We start from the raw sequence: 17856 nt of genomic DNA on the forward strand, positions 1-17856 counted from the left end.
CCGCGCCGTGGATGTATAGATAGATGGACGGATGGATGTAGATGGTACAGGGTCCTCAGGGAGCGGGGCTGCACTGTGCAGCGCTCGTAGCACTGCCGCAGGAGCTTGGCCGTCCGTAACACGTCTGTGGATTACAAACTTATGTGCTTCACTCTAAAGACTTATGGAGAGATGTCTCATACCAGAACTATCACAGTCTACAGGGTCTTGCCAAGTATTTAGCATACAAGTGACAAGGTATATTCAGTATGCAGTGTTGTGTGGTTTGGGTTTGTTTTTTTTTGGTAGTTATTAAATGGTGTTAATCAGAGTGGGTTTTCTGATCTGCAGCCTGTCCTGAATCTTCTCTTGCACAAGGTGCCTTTCCCTCGGCTTCAGTTGGATCATGAAAGTGTTATGTTTAATTTCTGCAAGTCAGTAATTAAGCAGCTGTTAGTGCACATCATTTTCTAATTATAATTACAATAAGTATAATAATTACAATTAGCTAGAAATGTTGGCTACAGCAAATACTGAAATTGTTATGCATATGGTATGTGTATGTTGCACATATGTATGAATTTAGCATTCAGTGGCAATTATAGTTGTTGGCTTTGTCAAGTTCTTGGCGGTGAATTTTGGCTCGTAGATGCCACAGGGAGCAATGATTCGGGGACTTTTCTGTTTGCAAGCCACTCGGCTTGTCTGTCAGAAGCCATGAAAAGAGGAATTGTGTGTCCCTGTACAGTGCTGGTATCTGAGTGGTGCCAGTGGCATGGATGGGAAGGGGCTCTTCTCCCAGGGGAGTATGTGCCAGCACTCTCACCTCTCAGATATGTTGGCCAAGGCCAGGAGCAAAGTGCTGCATGCTAAAACAACGTCTGTCCTGTGCTTTGCAGGTGGTTCTCCTGGGGATTGACATCATTTCTGCACTAGTATCCCGCTTGCAAGATCGCTTCAAGGCCCAAATTGGCACAGGTAAGGGCTCTTGTGTGTGTGTGTGTGATGGGGGATGTCATCGTTGCTTTGTTGAGATCTGCTCTGGCTGCTGTGTACAAAGGCAGCTTTCTCTCCAGGAGAGCACTTGGGAGGCTCTTGGGGTGGTTTCAGGCTCTGCTGAAGGGTGGGAAGACTGGTCCCTCCATCCAGCCAGGGAGAGAGTAGAGGGGCTGTGCCACTGTGACAGTTTTCTTTGGAGGGATGTGGATGTTCATGTTTTTTTTCTTTCCTCAGTGCTGCCAAGTTTACTTGATAGGCTGGGAGACTCTAAGGACTCAGTGAGGGAGCAGGATCAGACCTTGCTGCTGAAAATCATGGAACAAGCTGCTAACCCTCAGGTATGCTTGACAACCCTTTGCAGTGTGAGTGACTTGCTTTCAGTAAGTAAAAGTATTTTTTTGACTAGGGGGGAATTACTGTGAAGTCAGCACAGAGGAAAGAATGTCAGATCTAAAACTGTCTTTCAACTTCTTGTCCTGTTCTGCTTGGATGGGTGTAAAACTTACATTTAAGCTCCAGAGATGTTATGGTATATATCTGCTAGAAGAAAGAATCTGTGTCTTCCCTCACCTCCTTTCTTTCCTGTCTCACCTAATTTTCTGTCTTCCATAGTACGTGTGGGACAGGATGCTAGGAGGATTCAAACACAAGAATTTCCGGACAAGAGAAGGGATTTGCCTCTGCCTTATTGCAACACTCAATGCGTAAGTCAGAACCTCCTGCAAACCTATATTATGTACTCAAGCCTGGTCTGTGATTCACAGCAGTGCTCTCTTGTTCTTTATTCCCAGATCTGGAGCTCAGAGTTTAACACTGAGTAAGATAGTGCCACATATATGTAACTTACTTGGAGATCCAAACAGCCAGGTAAGCTTTTGGTGTGAGTCACATCTAAAGGTTGTGCTGATTGCCTTGTTGGTAAGCAGAGCTCTATGTTCTGCCTGGTAGATTAGCTAATTGTGCTGCTGGTGGTGAGCTCTGAACAATGCTGTTCATGAAGAGCCCTTTTTGAAGAGCTCTTTCTGAAGTGGTATGATTTGAAGTATTGCCTAAACCAGCACAGCAATTACTCCAAGAGTTCAAAAGAACAACATGAGTCTGTAGATGATATGAACAGAGCGGGAAACCTTTGTGGGATGAGAACTGCTGTGATTTACAGCCTGAATACAGGGGAGGCTGCAGGGAACCCTCTGGGCTCGGTGCAGCATCCATCTTCAGAGAAGAACCAGTCTGGGCAGGGAGGACACATAAGACCAGTTGGGCAGCCTGGCCATGTGCACTGCCAGAAGTTGTACAGGAAGATTCTGAATAAGGGGTGGAAGGAAGGCAAGCTGTACTGGAACTTAAATCAGTGTTGCAAGCCAAATGAAAATACATGTTGAAAGGATTCTGTCACTTCTGTGTGCTTTTTGTCCTGCTCTGGACAAGACCTGACCTGAAATTAGATGCAAGTGTATGAGGTTAGAGAGAAGGGGGGGAAGTGCGGGGAAAAGCAGGGTGTAAACTTGTCATATAACATGTACTAGCAGGTTTTGAATATTCATTTTGCCCTCCCAGCATGGGTGACACATGTGATCCAGGTCTGGTGTGCATGTTTAGCTGGAAGTAAGTATGGGGTGGCCAACTGGGGAATGGGTTTGCATTGTTCAGGGAGTTAGCTGTAGTCCCGTGTCTGCTGGGGCTCCCCCTTGCTGAAGAGGATGACTGAATGTGAAGCAGCCTTCCTTTGCTGGTTGTGCCAGTGCAGGAGGATAAACCTGTTACCCCAAAAAGTTTCTGAGAAAGTGTAATGTTCAGGGTCCTTCGTAGTTCTGAGCTGTGACTGAGCAAGCTGTTATTCTTCAAGGGGTACTAGTTTAGGACTCAGACTTGTGGCACAGACACACACCTTGGTCCTGCCATTGGTGAGCTGGTAAATGAATTGGAAAGGGCACTGAGACATGTTTTGCCTCTGCAGTGCCTCCTCCATGTGCCTGACACAGCTCATTATCCCAGTACCTAGCCACAGGGGGAAATGAGGCTGATCTCTTGCGCCTTCTCCTGGGTTCGGTTCCTCATCCCCAGAAAGCCCATGCCCGAACTAATCAGACAAATGGCTGTCAAAGTGTGTCCTGGTTGAGCAGCACCCGCCCTGGGGCAGGGGCTGGTCCTGCGCTCCCCTAAGGCTGCGTCTGTGCTGCTGGTGCCTTCTGAGGCCGGGGGACCTGATGTTCGGTCAATGCTGCCCTCTCTTGGTGAGAGATGATGGAAAAACAGAGATCCAGGTCAAGTGTAGTGTTTTCCCTTTTGTTGTGGACATGGAAGCTGTTCTATTACTGCCCTTTTTAGAAAGAGTAGTTTTATTGTTTTCTACTAGCACCTGGTATGACAACAATATTTTAACTGTGATTGGTTAATGCTCAATTTTATTTTTGAGTAAAGCTTTGTAATTGCTGCCATAGACTAAACCCAGTGTGATAGTAGTGGCTCCCTGCTTTACCCAATGTGGGGTTTACCCAGTCCTGCAACTGTACCTCTGATTAACTTTATACACAGTCCTTCCAGATCATGCAGCTGTGCACCTGCTGCCGGTGTGTGGGCCTGGGCCCCAGGGCAGGGGGACTCACTGCAGGTGTGTGAGATGCCACTCACACACCACCACCTCTCCCCCCTGGCTGTTGGAGACAGAACAAGGCTGGGTTAGGGTCTGTATACCCAGAAACTGGGGACATCAGAGAGTCTCTCCTGAGCTGTGCCCAGAAGTCCTGCCTGGTTGCATATGGGGCTGATGGGCAGAGAGAAGAGAGGCAAGACTACTGAGCTAAGGGCTGGTGTGAGTGAAGGCAGGGGTTTGGGAACTGGCAGTGACCTGCTGAATGGGAAAACCGTGGAGTACAGTGGGGTGAGATGAGCGTAAGTCAAGGGTTTTGATTTTTTTGTCTAGGAAGCAGGGCACGTATATCCGCCCTTTGACTCTCACCTGCAGGCAATTCTAGCTTTTGCCCACAAAATATCCTGTGTCTAGTCCTGATGTGTGCTTGTGCTTTGATGATGCCAGGCCATCTTCTAAGAAGCAGAAGTGTGTGGCTCTTCAGGTATTTCTGTAGGCAAAACAGATAGTTTACCTTCTCTGCCTGCTGTGTCTGATGGAGAAGGGGGGTTTGGTCTGAAAGGTGATACTTCAGTCAGATTTGTGGCTCTTCTGCTGGATGATGTGCTCAGCAATTTCTTGCGAATCGGTTTAGGAAATATGCAGAATTCGTGGTGATTGATTACTCCTCTCTCCATATTTTGTTATCAACACACAAACATGCGTTTCTAAGATGGCATTAAAAATTGGTTTCTTTTATAACATACTAGCAATATAACGTCTATTTGTGTGTGTGTCCTTGCTTTTTTTATCTAGTAAATATATCTGTTGCATACAACGGGTGGAGTTTGGCAAAGCCAGCTGAGCTCCCTGTGTGTATCCCTGTGTATGAAACTTTTCATCTTATGTCTTGACTACCATTTCAGTTAAATTAGACCTCTTGATACTGCTAATATCTGAAATGCAGGGATGGAAGCTCCCTCCTGAACACTGTGGTAATGGCTATAATGGCAACTGTTGTTGCTAAGAAATATGCAAATTTCTTCCTCCAAGGTAGGACAGGGATTTATCAAAATTACAAAGATGATTGATTTCTTCTCTCATGTCTCATATTCAGGTTCGAGATGCAGCAATAAACAGCCTTGTGGAAATTTACAGACATGTTGGTGAACGTGTAAGGGCTGATCTCAGTAAAAAAGGATTACCCCAGTCTCGGTAAGTTGATACTGTCTTTGTGTCTTCACTATTTTTGGACTACTTTTTATTCCCTTCCTTCCTTTAAAAGGCTTCAGGAGCTGCATAACTGAACCTTTTCCTGAGATCAGGGTTGTTTTGTGTGTGTTTTTTATATCATACAAACACTCAGGTTTCCCTTAATGTGGATCCTGTACCTTTGGCCAAAGATGCTACAGCATCTTTGGAAAACCAGTAACATAACAGATGTGTAGTTAACTGATTTAAGATTTTCTGTATGCTCTGCGACACCTCAGAGTAGCCTGTGTTTATGTAACTTAGAAGAAGAAAACCCAATATAGTCAATATCAGTTCCAAGGCTTTATTAAAAATCAAAACAAACCAAAAACCAAAAAACTCATCTCCCCAAAACCCCCAACAGACCACACCAAACAAACAAAAAATCCCTAATTCCACCCCCCAACCCCAATTAAAAAAACCCACCCCAAAACCCAAGCCCTCTGCGTCTGCCAGTTCAGGCGCAGTAAGAAGCTGCTCCATGTTTTGCCAAAACCTTCAGTGCACAGGGTAGAGTATGGTTAGACCTCAGAATTGAGATGATGGCAGTGTCAATGCACAGAGAGAGAAGGAAAGCGGTTATTTCAGAGGTGGGGTGCACGCAAGGGGAGGCAGTACTGTTGCCTTTGTTCTCCAGTGAAAGTACCTACTGCTACAATGTGGCTTAAAGTAATAAATTCTCTGGGAAGGATTAATGAGATGTGATAAGGATCTTCTGCTCCACCAGGCCTGTGACACAAATGAGAAAGAAGCATCAGGCCCAAAGACAAATGTTGTGGGAAGTTGGTTTTTTAGGGGTGGGTTTTGTGGTGTTTCTGTGAATAGAAGATAGACAAAGTGGTAATGAACTGGAAATGCATCTAGAATTAGACATGTTATGCCTTCAGTATTATATTATTTCCAGTTATATCTTACACCTATGTAGTATCAGTTTTTTCTCAGTTTTTCTTATCTGCTGTTATGTGCTGTGATACTTTTTTAATTTTCAGATAACTTCCCTCCACACTGACATTTTGGACAGTGCTCCCTATGACCTCAGTGAAGCAACATTTGTCCTTTAACATCTTAATTTAAGAGATTCCTAAAAATTAAATTAATCTCATTGTGTATTCCTTTAACTTTCAAACAGGTTGAATGTAATTTTTACAAAATTTGATGAGGTCCAGAAATCTGGAAACATGATCCAGAGTTCAAGTGGTGAGTAGAAGTATCTGCTTTTTCTTCTCGGTGTTTTTATCAGTTTTCAGTTGGTGAGGCATTCAAATGGACACAGAGCAATCATTCTGTTAAGGGAGAAAAGTATGGGTGATTGTTCAGAAATACATACCTAGGTTTTGCAGCACATAAAATTGATGTTCAGTTAATCTGCTCAGTCTTCATAACAGTATCGGAAGGAGAATGTTCCTAGTAGTATTGGAAGGAGAATAAAGCTTAGGTTTCAAGAACAGCAGGTGTTATGGAAATACATCTGTTAAAGATGTACATGGACTTCAAGTTGTTCATAAGGTAAATTAAATAGTAATTTAAGAGGAGAAGAAGCCTATTTAGTTTAATGCTCTAAATAGCACAGAAAGTGTACATATTAATGTAGTGGTGTTCCATTTAAAGCTCATATTGTTTAGGGATCGTATTTTGCAATTCCGAAGTTTGATTTGTATGTTTATGACTGATAGTCAGAGACCCTTATCAGAGCCTTAATTCTGTCCTCCTTGTCTGAGACTAATAGTTTGCTGATTTGAAAAACAAGTATTTATTATTGCTTTTCTTAGAGATAAGCTTATGAGCTAGAAAGTATTTTTAATAAGTATCACTCATTTTTTAGGAATAGAGTTTTGAGAGAACTCTTGGTGAGGGAATTCATTTTTTTGCCAACAGCTGAGTAGAGCAGAGGTGAAGAACATGGGTTCAGTGCTGTGGGTTCCTATCAAGCGCACACCCTCCACAAGGCCAGAGCAGGAGAGGTGATGTCCCCAGTCTTTCCCACCATGCTCTCAGAAACCAAGAGAATAGAGAGATCTCTGCTCTTTTAAATTGGAAAAAATATCTTTTTCACTTCTAGGCACCATTCTTCTTGCCTTCAATTTTAAAAATACAGTAAATTTTCTTTCCTGCAAGAACTAATAAAATTGACTTATTTGAAAAGTCTGAAGGCGTATCTTGGATTATTCAGAAATGTGGTGTAATATTCTCTTATATGTTTGGGAAGATGAAGACCTAGTGCAGGTTCTTCTGTGATGGAATGGGTTAAAATTATGCTTTTGAATAATGTGAGAAAATATTGGCTGTATAGGTAGATGAGGCTTACAGTGGCAAAAAAGTGCAGCTGAAAAACAAATATCCTTATACTTTTTTAAGGGGGAGAGGGGTGAATAAATATTTAATCCCTTAGCAAACATCTTGAGACTTAGAACCTCCAGGTGTTCTGAAATCCTAACTTAAACTGAAACAAGCTTACTGCTGATCCAACTTCTCTGCTTTCTGCTTGGCTAGGCAAAGGTAAAACTTTTGTTTTACTAGTAGTGGAGCTGAATGGGCTTTCAAAAACAAAGTTAATTTGACGCATCACCGTACTATGTAGATTGCTATGGTCTGGAGTTCAGGGAGGCAGACTTGTGCTCTCTGGTGAGATGCATTGCTACATGGTCTTTTTAACCATCATCCTTTTGGTGGGATGATGACTGTGGTTGGGATTTCTGTTTGGATTATTCTCTTGGCATAAGGAGAAATACATTTTTTTTTTTTATTATTTTTTCTTTGTGTTATGGGGCTTAATGTACCTCTAGCCAAATTCAAGCTAAGTTCACGGGGGGTTTTTTTCTAACCCAAATGAAGGCGATCTTTTAGTAGAAAATTGGGTATGTCACAATGGGTTAGAAGAGCATTTGGCATGAAATAGGGGAGGTACATGTAAGAATACATGTGAAGAGGAAGAGTTAATATATTTGCAATGTAAGTTTTAGCTATGCAATCACTTTAGCACTCACACATCCCAGAACGGTACCAGAGACATCACTTATGAATATTTAGCTTTTGAGAAGTGGCTCTGGTCTCCAGTCTGAACATTCTAATGTATGGTGTGATGTGATTCAAGGCTGCTGGCACCATGGAAAACATCAAAAGAAGCAAGATGGGACAATGGGGATGACCTCTTCTGGGCAGTCTAAGCCTTACTGCCATCTCTTTCCAAGAAAGCAAGCCATCTGTTATAAAATTACCAAGGAAGGATTCCATAGGAACTCTTTTTATATTTTTTTAATACATGCAAGGAAAGCATCTATGCATATTAGATCTGCTATTTTTTTCTTGTAATACCCCTTCCCCTGTCACTGTTTTGATGAATTTGAAGACTTAACTTTCTTGCACATATAGTGACTGAGACCTTACACATTATATCTCATGTCCTTGACTTCATTGACAGGCTTTTTTTTTGCTTCCAGACACAATTACTCCTGTGTTCCCCACTCTGCTTAATGTGATCTGCTGATGTTTCACTGTCCTTGCTTGCACTGTGGCTGGATGCAATCCCTATAGTGTGTGTGTGTTAGCATTTCTCCTCTGTTGAATCTCCTGTGTGGACACTGAGACCAAAAGTAGCCTGGGGAAAAGGGAGTTGGGGGAAGTGGTGGAGTGTTAAGGGGTCAAAGAGAGCCAGGCACGGAAAGGATGGGATATCCCATTGTTCTGCCAGAACCATTTCACCTTCCCTAACGATAAAAATAAAAGCCAACAACAAAGTCTGTAGTCGCATGAGTTATTTTTTTTATAAAGTGGTTCTTATTTGTGAAGCTAATGATGAGAACATTATTTATTAATATCTCTTTTTGTGTGTGTGAGGGGAGGATTCAGTTTCTCATAGTCCTATAGGCTGGTTTGTTGCTTCTTCCTCATCCACCAGGCACAGGACAAATACAGTATACATACTCACCATATCTAATGTGTTGACAGCTCTGTGCAACTTTCAGCTTATCTTTTTGAGGTTGTGTAAGCCAGTGGAGGACGCTTATCTTCACCCATGGTCACAAGTTTATTATGGCCTAAAGGCAAGCTAAATTTGTCAGGTTTTTTTGTGTCCCTGCCACCTCTTGGAGCTTTTGAACAAAGGTGGCGTTTTCAGCTGTTGTCAGAGTCACCAGGGAAGATGATGATAAATATTGCACTTCCAGATGATCTCCGTTTCTCAGAAAATAGCTGTCTCAGTCTTGTTAATCCTTTGAGTCCGGCAGAGTCCAGCATTGATTATGAGGGTGCCTGTCTCTTATTGTTACTACTGCCCATTTTAGATTGTAACACCACCAGGCAAACACAGAACTAAGGCTTTAACCTTACGTGTAACCTAATGTATAACCTTCATGTTACATGGCCTGGATCAGGTGACTTCAGGCCATATGGTGCAGTTGTGATTTGCCTTAAAAGCTCGAGTTTGTCCCACTCTGTAGCTGCTATGTACTACGTCTAGCTCTGTGCAGGCTGCATGGGGGTCGCAGAGGTTTTGGGAGGCAGACTGGCAAAAATTTATGCAGACTGCAGTCTGTAAGCCCTTGTCAGTGTAAAGTGGTGCTGTGGAAGGAGCAGAGTTAGCTCCCTTGCATTGGCTTTTCTGCCTTGAGCTGTTCCCTGTACCAGCTGCAGAACAGACCTGGCTGAAAAGTAACGTGCTTCACCCCTTGGAGAAGAGCTTCCTGTTGCTCGGGGCTAATGCATGCCTCTGAAATAAAGGTTAATTGAAGTTGTATCATGACTTTCCAGCTCTCTAGCAAAGATCAAGTCTTAACTTTTTTTAAATGTGATCTTATGGGTGAATATGGTGAATCTCTACTTCTCTGGTGGGTAGCTCAGGTGGGTAGCTCAGGTAGCTCAACCAAAGAGCAACCTATTGGTTGACATGTCATTTGTAACTGAGTGCTAGCCCAGGAACACTGGAATTATGCTATTTACAAGACTTGACAGTGGTTGTCAAACCTGACTTACTGTAGAACATAGCTGAACTGGGCAGATGGGAAAGTGGCTGTGGCTTCTTAAATGGTGAAATATGGCAAAAGAACTGTTTGAAGAAGAATGATGGCTAAAACTGGTCTCAGCACTGAGGCTACTGTTTGGGATAACAGTTTACAAGCTCACTGAGGATTCAAGTAAAAGTAAGCAATTGCAGCAGCATTATTTAGATATCAGGAGTAATTTAGAGAGCAGCGAGTATGTTGTAAGTTGTTCAGCATTTCTTAACTAATGGTTTGCATGTCACAAACAAACAGAAATCTTAATCTACTAAAAAAGGTGTTTCAAATAATAGGACATGTTCTGATCCCATAAATCTAATGGATCAATTCTAATCACAATGTGATTTTTAAATCTATGAAAATAATTAATATGGTTTATATTAACTTACTTTCTATACCATGGTCTTTTAGTGCTGCTTTGAGTTTATTTTGAATTGCTTATTTTTTTGGCTAGGCTTTGTTTTTATCAGTAATACAGTAATCAAATATGTAATGGGGTGGGGGAGGTTTGCAGAGTAGTCTGAGGTGTTTCATTAAGTCAGAGGGAGGTTTTGGCATGCCTGAACTATGCTGCTTGTTGCTAGGCTACCACCAGCCCTTATAGCTAGAATTGAAGTTAAAATCCATGTTGGATTTCCCGATGTTTCTCAGTGCATCTCTATTTTGTTATTTGGCATATAATTAGTCAGCTTCTTGAAGCAAAAATTATAGTTTTTCCTCCTTTGGGCTTTCAGCAAGCTAATTATTTTTTGTGTAACTGCTTTTGCTAATTATGCAGATGCCTTATTCTGGGACAAATATATTTTCAGCATGAAAGAGCCAGTAATTGCCAGCTAGTCAGCTGCTGTATTTGTGTGGCATTGTGATCCTTAGTTGGATGTGATATAGAGAGAGGCTATTTGACATAAACAGACACTACAAGAAATTCATGCTTTATGGGTTTCCTTGGTATTATGTCTGGAAGACCTGAACATAAAGTGTACAGTTTGTCCATGTATCTGAATTGTCTTGATCAGACCTGGACTTCAGAAGACTTTTTCTAATCAAGTTTCAGGACAGATTAAGAACGAAGTGAGCTACTGAGTGATACAGGCTGATAGGAGATGATGACTCAAACCAAAACTATTAGTAATCAAAACATTTCAGTGGGTTTTTTGTTCTTTTTTTTTTTTTTATGCTCATCATCATTGCAGTATCATAATACGACATTCCTTGATGTAAACCCCCTTTTTTTTTTTACGTAAGTCACAATTCTACATTGGTGCATGCAGGATTACTGCAGTAGCGAGACAGTGTGGTGGTACCTGTGGGTAGGGAGGGGATTGAACTTCCCTGTCTATGTTGAATTTTGACTTTGCTTGGGAGAGCAAGATTTAGGGATAGTAGAGGTGGCAGTGGTCTTGGGCTGCAAGGAAATCGAAGCAGGAGATCTTAAAGCCAGAAGACTGGAGCTGAGATCTCTCTTACAGATACTTGTACTTCATAAGGTGAGAGGATGCAGTTTCAGTAGTTGGCTGTGTAAGTTCTAAGAGTAAGCAGATTAATCAAAGCAATGCTAAAATAGCAGATGTGGTAACTCTAGTTACTGAAAGCCTATGAAGAAGGAGCAGTGTTATTCTTGAGTAGAACTACTTCTGTATTTGAAATATTATTCAAGGTAAATATACTATTTCCTGAATGAATTCTCTTTATGAAGTTGAAAACTTGGAGGCAATTAGATGGAAACTAGAACTATTCCTGTGCTTTGCTGGTAATAAAGCTGAGTCACTGAATACTATTTTGATATTTATTATAAGGAGGACAAATCACCCACATTTGTGAAGCACTGCTGTGCATCTGTGGGTGTGATACTGCTTGTTTGACAACACACATCCAAGCAGCAGAATTACAGGCTGGAAGGAGGGGTCGCTGTCTGTGTTAACACAGAGACGTTTAGAAGCAACAAACATTACTTCTTATGCAATTGAATTTCCATTATGGCTTGTTCTTTATTGATACTCTTTTCACGTTGAAATAGAAAATTAAATGGAAAATTCATTTCATTGACTCAGTGTCCTGGGGCATGAAAAAAGCAAGGGAATACTTTTCACCTGCACGGTGGCAGAGAGAGCAGTAATGTCTGAGTGATATTTGAATGAGTACTATTAACTGATAGTACATCCTTGCGGAAGGTATAAATGGACAAGATGAGCTCTGCTCCCTTTGTATTACATAACTTGGTAAATAAGCATATTACTGCCTCCTGGATTTTAAATTCACAAATTTAGAAGGGAGGGATATGAGCAAGCAGGCATAGGAGCATGCATGGGGCTCAGCTGAAAGCAGGCTTTTATTTTGGAGGAGAGGTGGCAATCACTGCCTGCTAGGTCACACTGAGTGAGGGTGGAGAGTTTGCTGGTGGTGAAGTTGCTGAGAGATGTACTGTAGGGCTGCTCCTGGAGCACAGTGCTCTTTCTCAGCATCTCAGGGGCACTGCAGATAATGACTACAGGGAAAGGTAGGTGCTAATGAATGTGCCACAGGGATGGATGGATGCATTTATTTGTTAGTGTCAAAATATTTGCCTGGTAAATTTCCTTTTTAATGGTATGAAGAGATTGAAGCAATCTTGCAGTAATAGTGGAACTTTAAAGAATAGCCTGTAAGCATCTGTAGCCTGGTGGCATCAAGCTCAGTTTAAGCTTTCATAAAATACGCTAAATTATCTGTTTGACAGGTTGAGGGAAGAGGAGGTGTGTAATATAAGGGAACAGAACAGGTTGCGAGAGGTGAAGGACGGGTATTTTCAGATGCCCTTCCTGGTCTGTGATGTTTTTGAGTGATCCCCGAGGCTTTCATTTCCTAACTGTTCCCTTTTGCAGCATCAACTGGGAAGATTATTTAAATTGGTTGTAAATACTTTTGAATTAGTATTGAATCATAGTTCCAAGAATATGCCAAATGGAGACATTGCTGGCTTTTCTGCATTTTTGTTTTAACCGAATTTCTGTAACAGAAAGGATATCTGCAGAAGTCAGAGGGGGCTGGAGGGACTAGGTAAAATGGAAAGGCAGAGAAACTCTGTATCTATTCACTTGTGAAGAGTTAATTTACAGTATGGAAGCATGTATTGCATTTATTTCTGTGCATCAGAAGCCTGTGCCTTTCGTCTTAGCGTTCAGAGGAAGTGATTTCTGTTAGCCATCTTTGCAAAAGCTGCATCTTTTTTCTTCCCTCTGTTCTCTGTTCAGTGTACCTGTTGTCCTGTCGAAATCCTTATTACACTGTGGATGTAGTAGACTAAATTTAGGAAGTCTGAGATTGTTGGTATCTGAGTTGTATAGACTTTGCTTTTAGATTGATTTTTTTTTTCCTGCCTCAAAGTGCAAGTTAATTTGCAGCTTTTTCTGGTAATAGAATAGACAGTGGAAATTACCTGGGCAAATTGAATGCTGTGGAGCCATTTTTATAGGCAGTTCTTCATTTTAGGGGCTTGGATCCTCTTGGAATATTATGGTTTCACAATGGCATTTATTACACGTATTTTCAGAGCAGGGAGGGGATGTGTGTGTGTGATGTTACTTGTGAACAGTCAGTAAATGCCTCCCAACTCCAGGAACAAAAGATCAAAACCTGTCTAGGTTGGTTCTCCTTTTCATTGTGTACTGCATCACCTGTCAATGGACAGTGTCACCATCTACAGCTGAGATACCCTTTCACTCTGGTTGCTTCTGTCCAGGTCAAAAGAGTAGTTCTTAAATTATTTTTCCGAAGTCGGAATTCTGTTGAATAATTAATGTACTTAACTGCTTATTAAAGAAAACAAGCACATATTTGTTGTTAATGAAGCGTGATGATTTCATCATGCTGTGAACTTCTCAGCTTTGAAAGATCAGCTGGTGGAATGAAGAGCCTGGAGCCATAGTCCAGCTGGTCTTGTCTGCTGGGAAACGTCTGACCTCTAGGTCACCATTGGTTGTCTGAACTGTGGTAGTAGGATATGTCAGAAGAAAAGTAAGTGTGTAAGTTGTTAGTGCTATTCTGAATCCAAGGTATCTTGACCCAAGGATTCCCTTGCAGTGAAGCAGTAAACCAGAGTTACTTTGGTTAGGGAAGTGTATCATCACTTCTCTAACCCCTGATGGTTTTATATGAACACAGAAATGCTCTTATTTGGCAAAGCTTTGGTGTAACCAAGTGAACCACTCTACCACTGCATTTCATGGTATTTCCAACAGATGTGCATAAAATGTAGGCTAGAGGAGTGTCAGCTAGATAATGAGATGGTGCTGTTTAGTGTGGACCTCATGAGCAAAAGATCAACATGCGCAATTCCATTAACACTACTGGAGGTTAAATGCATGAGTATCCTGCATTTCTGGAGATAAGCTTCTTTATGCAGGGCCTGTTCTCTTCGCCTTTGGTAAAAGTACCATGTGAATCTGAGGGACCTCAATGGTTACCTTAGAGAAAATGTTTCAAGGATTAATCTAGAGTGCAGTGTCCATAAAAATAATTGGAATGAATCAGAAAGGATCCCACACCCTTCCCATGTAGACTGCAGTAATATCTGGTAAAGTTGTGGAGGTGATCACATTTCAGTAACGCTTAGTAGTGTTGCTGTTTCTCTGCTGTGGTCTTGTCCTCCAATTTCTCACGTGTCTTTTGGTGTCAGATTGGTTTCATCTGTAAAATAAAGCCTCAAAGCTGCAGTGGTGGTTGTCTTTAAAATCTCTGGACCAGTTTCCTGGTATCTTCTGTGCTGCTTTGCCCAGCTAGCTCTCCATTGTAGATCTTTTATTAGAAAGAGTTTAGGGGTCAAGGCTGGAGCAATGTTCACTCCAGTTAACAATTTCATATGAAGGGACTAACTCTAAATCACATGGTTTTGGTGTTAACTTTGTCATTTATTATACACAGCATCTTCCAGGGGCAGATTTATCAATAAGATGGTCATATGCATGTATGTGCACCACATATCGATCATTCTGAATGTAGCAGTGATTTTTAAGTCAGTATATTAATTCTCAACAATTCTCTGAGAGACAGGAGTACAAATTAGATATCCTAAAGGAAAGCTTGCACTCTAAGGGCTACCTGTTGTGAATAAAGTGTTCCATACTTGTATATTCTGCATGTTTGTGAAGCTTATTTGTCTTGTGTTTATGTATTTCACATGTTCTGACTTCAACACTTGTTGGGGAAGTGCAGTGAAGTACCTCAGTGAGCACGAGTGAAAGTGTCACATGCTTTCTGCTGCTGTGGAAAGAATTACAAAAGTGTGCTTGACATAAGAAACTTTGCCTGAGGCTCGCAAATAGCTCAGCCTCCACGAAAAGTGGTGGAGGGGTGGTGGGGGTCTTCCTTCTCCCTTTTTGTATGTTGGCTGGGTACTGGGTTCTTGAGAGTAGTCTCCTGGTACTTCTTCTAAGTCAGTGCTCTGGGCTATTTCTATATAGAATCACTGTCCCAGTTAGAATTAAATTGCTGTCCTTAATTGGCAGTATCAGCAAAGGCTCAAGACTGCTTGGGTGGGGGGGAGGATTAAATTTCTTGCACCTCTTGTGGAGCACTTTGAACTGCTGTGCTGCTGCTCATTTATTCAATGAGATTTGTTTTCAGGTTGAGCATATAACAAGTGAACTGAGTTTAGCTGCTGTAATTAGCAGCCTCTGAAGACAGCAGTCCCCCTAAGGGGACTACAAGATAGGCTTCTATGGGCAATAAAAGTACATGAAATGTGTGTTTCTCCTGCTGGTGACAAAGATCATCCGTGCCCTTGCAGAACAGGGTGTGTATAGTGTAACCACAGTAGCTGCAGCTTCTGTAAGCCTGAGATTTTATTCAGGTGTCTAGACTGAGGAGCACCTGGATGGTTTCTAAAGAACCTAAGAGCAAATGCTTTCAGACTTGAAGGTCTTCTCAGATCTAGTCACTTTTCATATTGAAATCGTTGACCTTAGGCTGGATGAGATTAAACTACGAAGTCTACTTATGAGAAAGGCATCCTAATACAGATGGTATATGCAGTTTTAACATACAGTAATAGAACAATAACTGCAGTTACAGCCGTGTGAGCTGAGGGCATGAAGAGGACTTTTTTTCTAAATGCAGAAGTGGACAAATGCTGATTTGTTACTCCAGTGGGAAGTACAGATAATGCATTGTCTGTACTTGGCCCTCATCTGGCATTACATTGTCTTCCTCCTTCATTATGTTTGGCTGAAGTATTTTGTTGGTAGCTCAAATACAGTGGTGTGAAATAGAACAAAACCAAGCTATAGTAAGTAAAAGCATCCTATTTTTGTAGTATTAAGACAGCAAACACTGTATAATGACTGGGTTTCTTCTGCCTACTGAAGGAATTAATTCTGCCCTGCTGCTCTGTCAAAGGAATCCTTTTGTTGCATTGTGCAAAGCAGTCTGAATCTCTTTCTTGTTTATTCCCCTGAAGCCCAAAACTGCATACAGCCGTGAATAATCCTGGCTTGGTCTACACCCTACGTGTAGGCTGCACGGAGCTCACTGCAGCCAAATCTTCATGAAGGAAACTGCTAATGGCTGCTTCTTTGCAATTGGCCTTCAGAGGCAAGCCAGGTGGATTTTAGCACAAACAATGCACTATAGAGGAAGGGAGAAATACCTTCGTTCATTGTACAGTGTCACCTGCTTTTCTCAAGAATTGGCAAAACCTGTAGCAACTACATTTCCAGAAGTGCTCCTTTTCCTGTGGCACACCTGGCTTGCCTTTCTTCAGAGCTTGGCAGGGCACCACAGAAGTCCTTCAGATGCTTGACATGGAAGATGCTGGTATTAGATGCAGATAGTCCAGTGACTATGAAGCATATCTGGACTTCAGTCACTGGAGACCAGGATCCATAGTGGTTTGATGCAGAGGCAGAAAAGATAAATTTACTCTACTTTTTTTAGTCCACATCTGCTCCCTTTGATGTTAGTGGACTCTTTGTCTAATGATCTCAATGGGAAATGAACAGGACTCTTTGTAAGGTGCTGGCTGACTGTGTTGCAATAGCCTTATGTGGCTGTTGTAGGCATGACTGCTTCTAGTCTCTCAGAGGGAAGAGGGAAATAGAAGGCTTATATATGAAACAGTGTTGGTACTGCTTCTTGCAGTGTTTTCTTTATGCAGTTGGCTCTTATAGTGTTGTTGCTGTCTCTACCCCATGTAATGAGACTGTTCCCTTTGGGTGCGGGATGAGTAGAAGGTGCATATGTATTTAAGAAATGATGCATGTCTTCCACATACATCTCTCCTGAGTAATGGGACTCCTGTCTAGTGGAGCTCATAATGAGACCTGACATTTCTAATGAGGTCTGCTTTGTGAAGAATGGGTCTAACTTTGTTCTCGATCATTTATATTTTTTTCCCCCTGATGCCCCTAGCTCTTGCTTGTAAGCAGGAGGGAGAAGGGGCAGTCCTGGATCCAGCCACAGAGAGGCAGGGATGGCCATGCTTCTTTACTGCTGCAGCTCTGCCAGTGCACTTCAGCTCTGATTTACACTCCTGCTGTTTGAGCTCTGTGCTGAGCAGGAGCTGAATCTGCAGAGGCTTCTAATCACAGGGAGCTTCTGTGATGTGAAGAGACAATCACGCTCCTTTTCACTGGAGACTTAAATAAGATCTGATCCCAAGCTTCCACAGGCAAAATGTTTGTGCATCAGCTCACTGAAACTTATTCTCTGCTCCCTCCCCCTTAGGAAGCTACATATTTGTCTCTAGTGCTTTCCTCAGATGTGTGTGTGCTGGATCTTGGCTTACTCCAGTGGGCTTTCTCCGAGGATCTCAGTCTGGGCTGAGTCTTGTGTGTGCATATTGTACCCCTTGCTTGCTGCTCTCCTTCATGTTGCTCCCTGAAGCCTATATATTATTATGGGCTTGAAAGCAGTCTTGTGCCTATTGTTGTCCAAACTATTTCTGATTTATAGCAGTGTAGTATAAGCAGCTTTGCATACTCTGTTGTCTGAGAGTGAGAGACATGCTAGGATACTGGAGCACTGGAGAGTTTTGTGGCAGAGGTGAACTGTGCGAGGTACTGTGGAGTGGTTTGAGATAAACATGAAGCC

At 42.0% G+C, this 17856-nt stretch overlaps 1 protein-coding gene across 1 annotated transcript in view; it reads left to right on the forward strand.

The window, feature by feature from the left end:
• Nucleotides 1-878: 878 nt before the first annotated feature.
• CLASP1 (cytoplasmic linker associated protein 1) overlaps nucleotides 879-17856 on the forward strand; it is a gene marked incomplete at its 5' end in the record, with an annotated part of 127845 nt that continues 110867 nt past the window's right edge. The window contains 6 exons of the mRNA XM_010018970.1: nucleotides 879-957; nucleotides 1213-1316; nucleotides 1591-1682; nucleotides 1770-1845; nucleotides 4665-4762; nucleotides 5928-5995. Of these exons, the coding sequence (XP_010017272.1) occupies nucleotides 879-957; nucleotides 1213-1316; nucleotides 1591-1682; nucleotides 1770-1845; nucleotides 4665-4762; nucleotides 5928-5995 (517 nt within the window). The remainder of the gene's footprint in view (nucleotides 958-1212; nucleotides 1317-1590; nucleotides 1683-1769; nucleotides 1846-4664; nucleotides 4763-5927; nucleotides 5996-17856) is intronic.

The sequence above is a fragment of the Nestor notabilis genome, unplaced genomic scaffold (assembly GCF_000696875.1).
Source record: "Nestor notabilis isolate BGI_N333 unplaced genomic scaffold, ASM69687v1 scaffold6577, whole genome shotgun sequence".
In the NCBI taxonomy this organism is placed as follows: Eukaryota; Metazoa; Chordata; class Aves; order Psittaciformes; family Psittacidae; genus Nestor; species Nestor notabilis.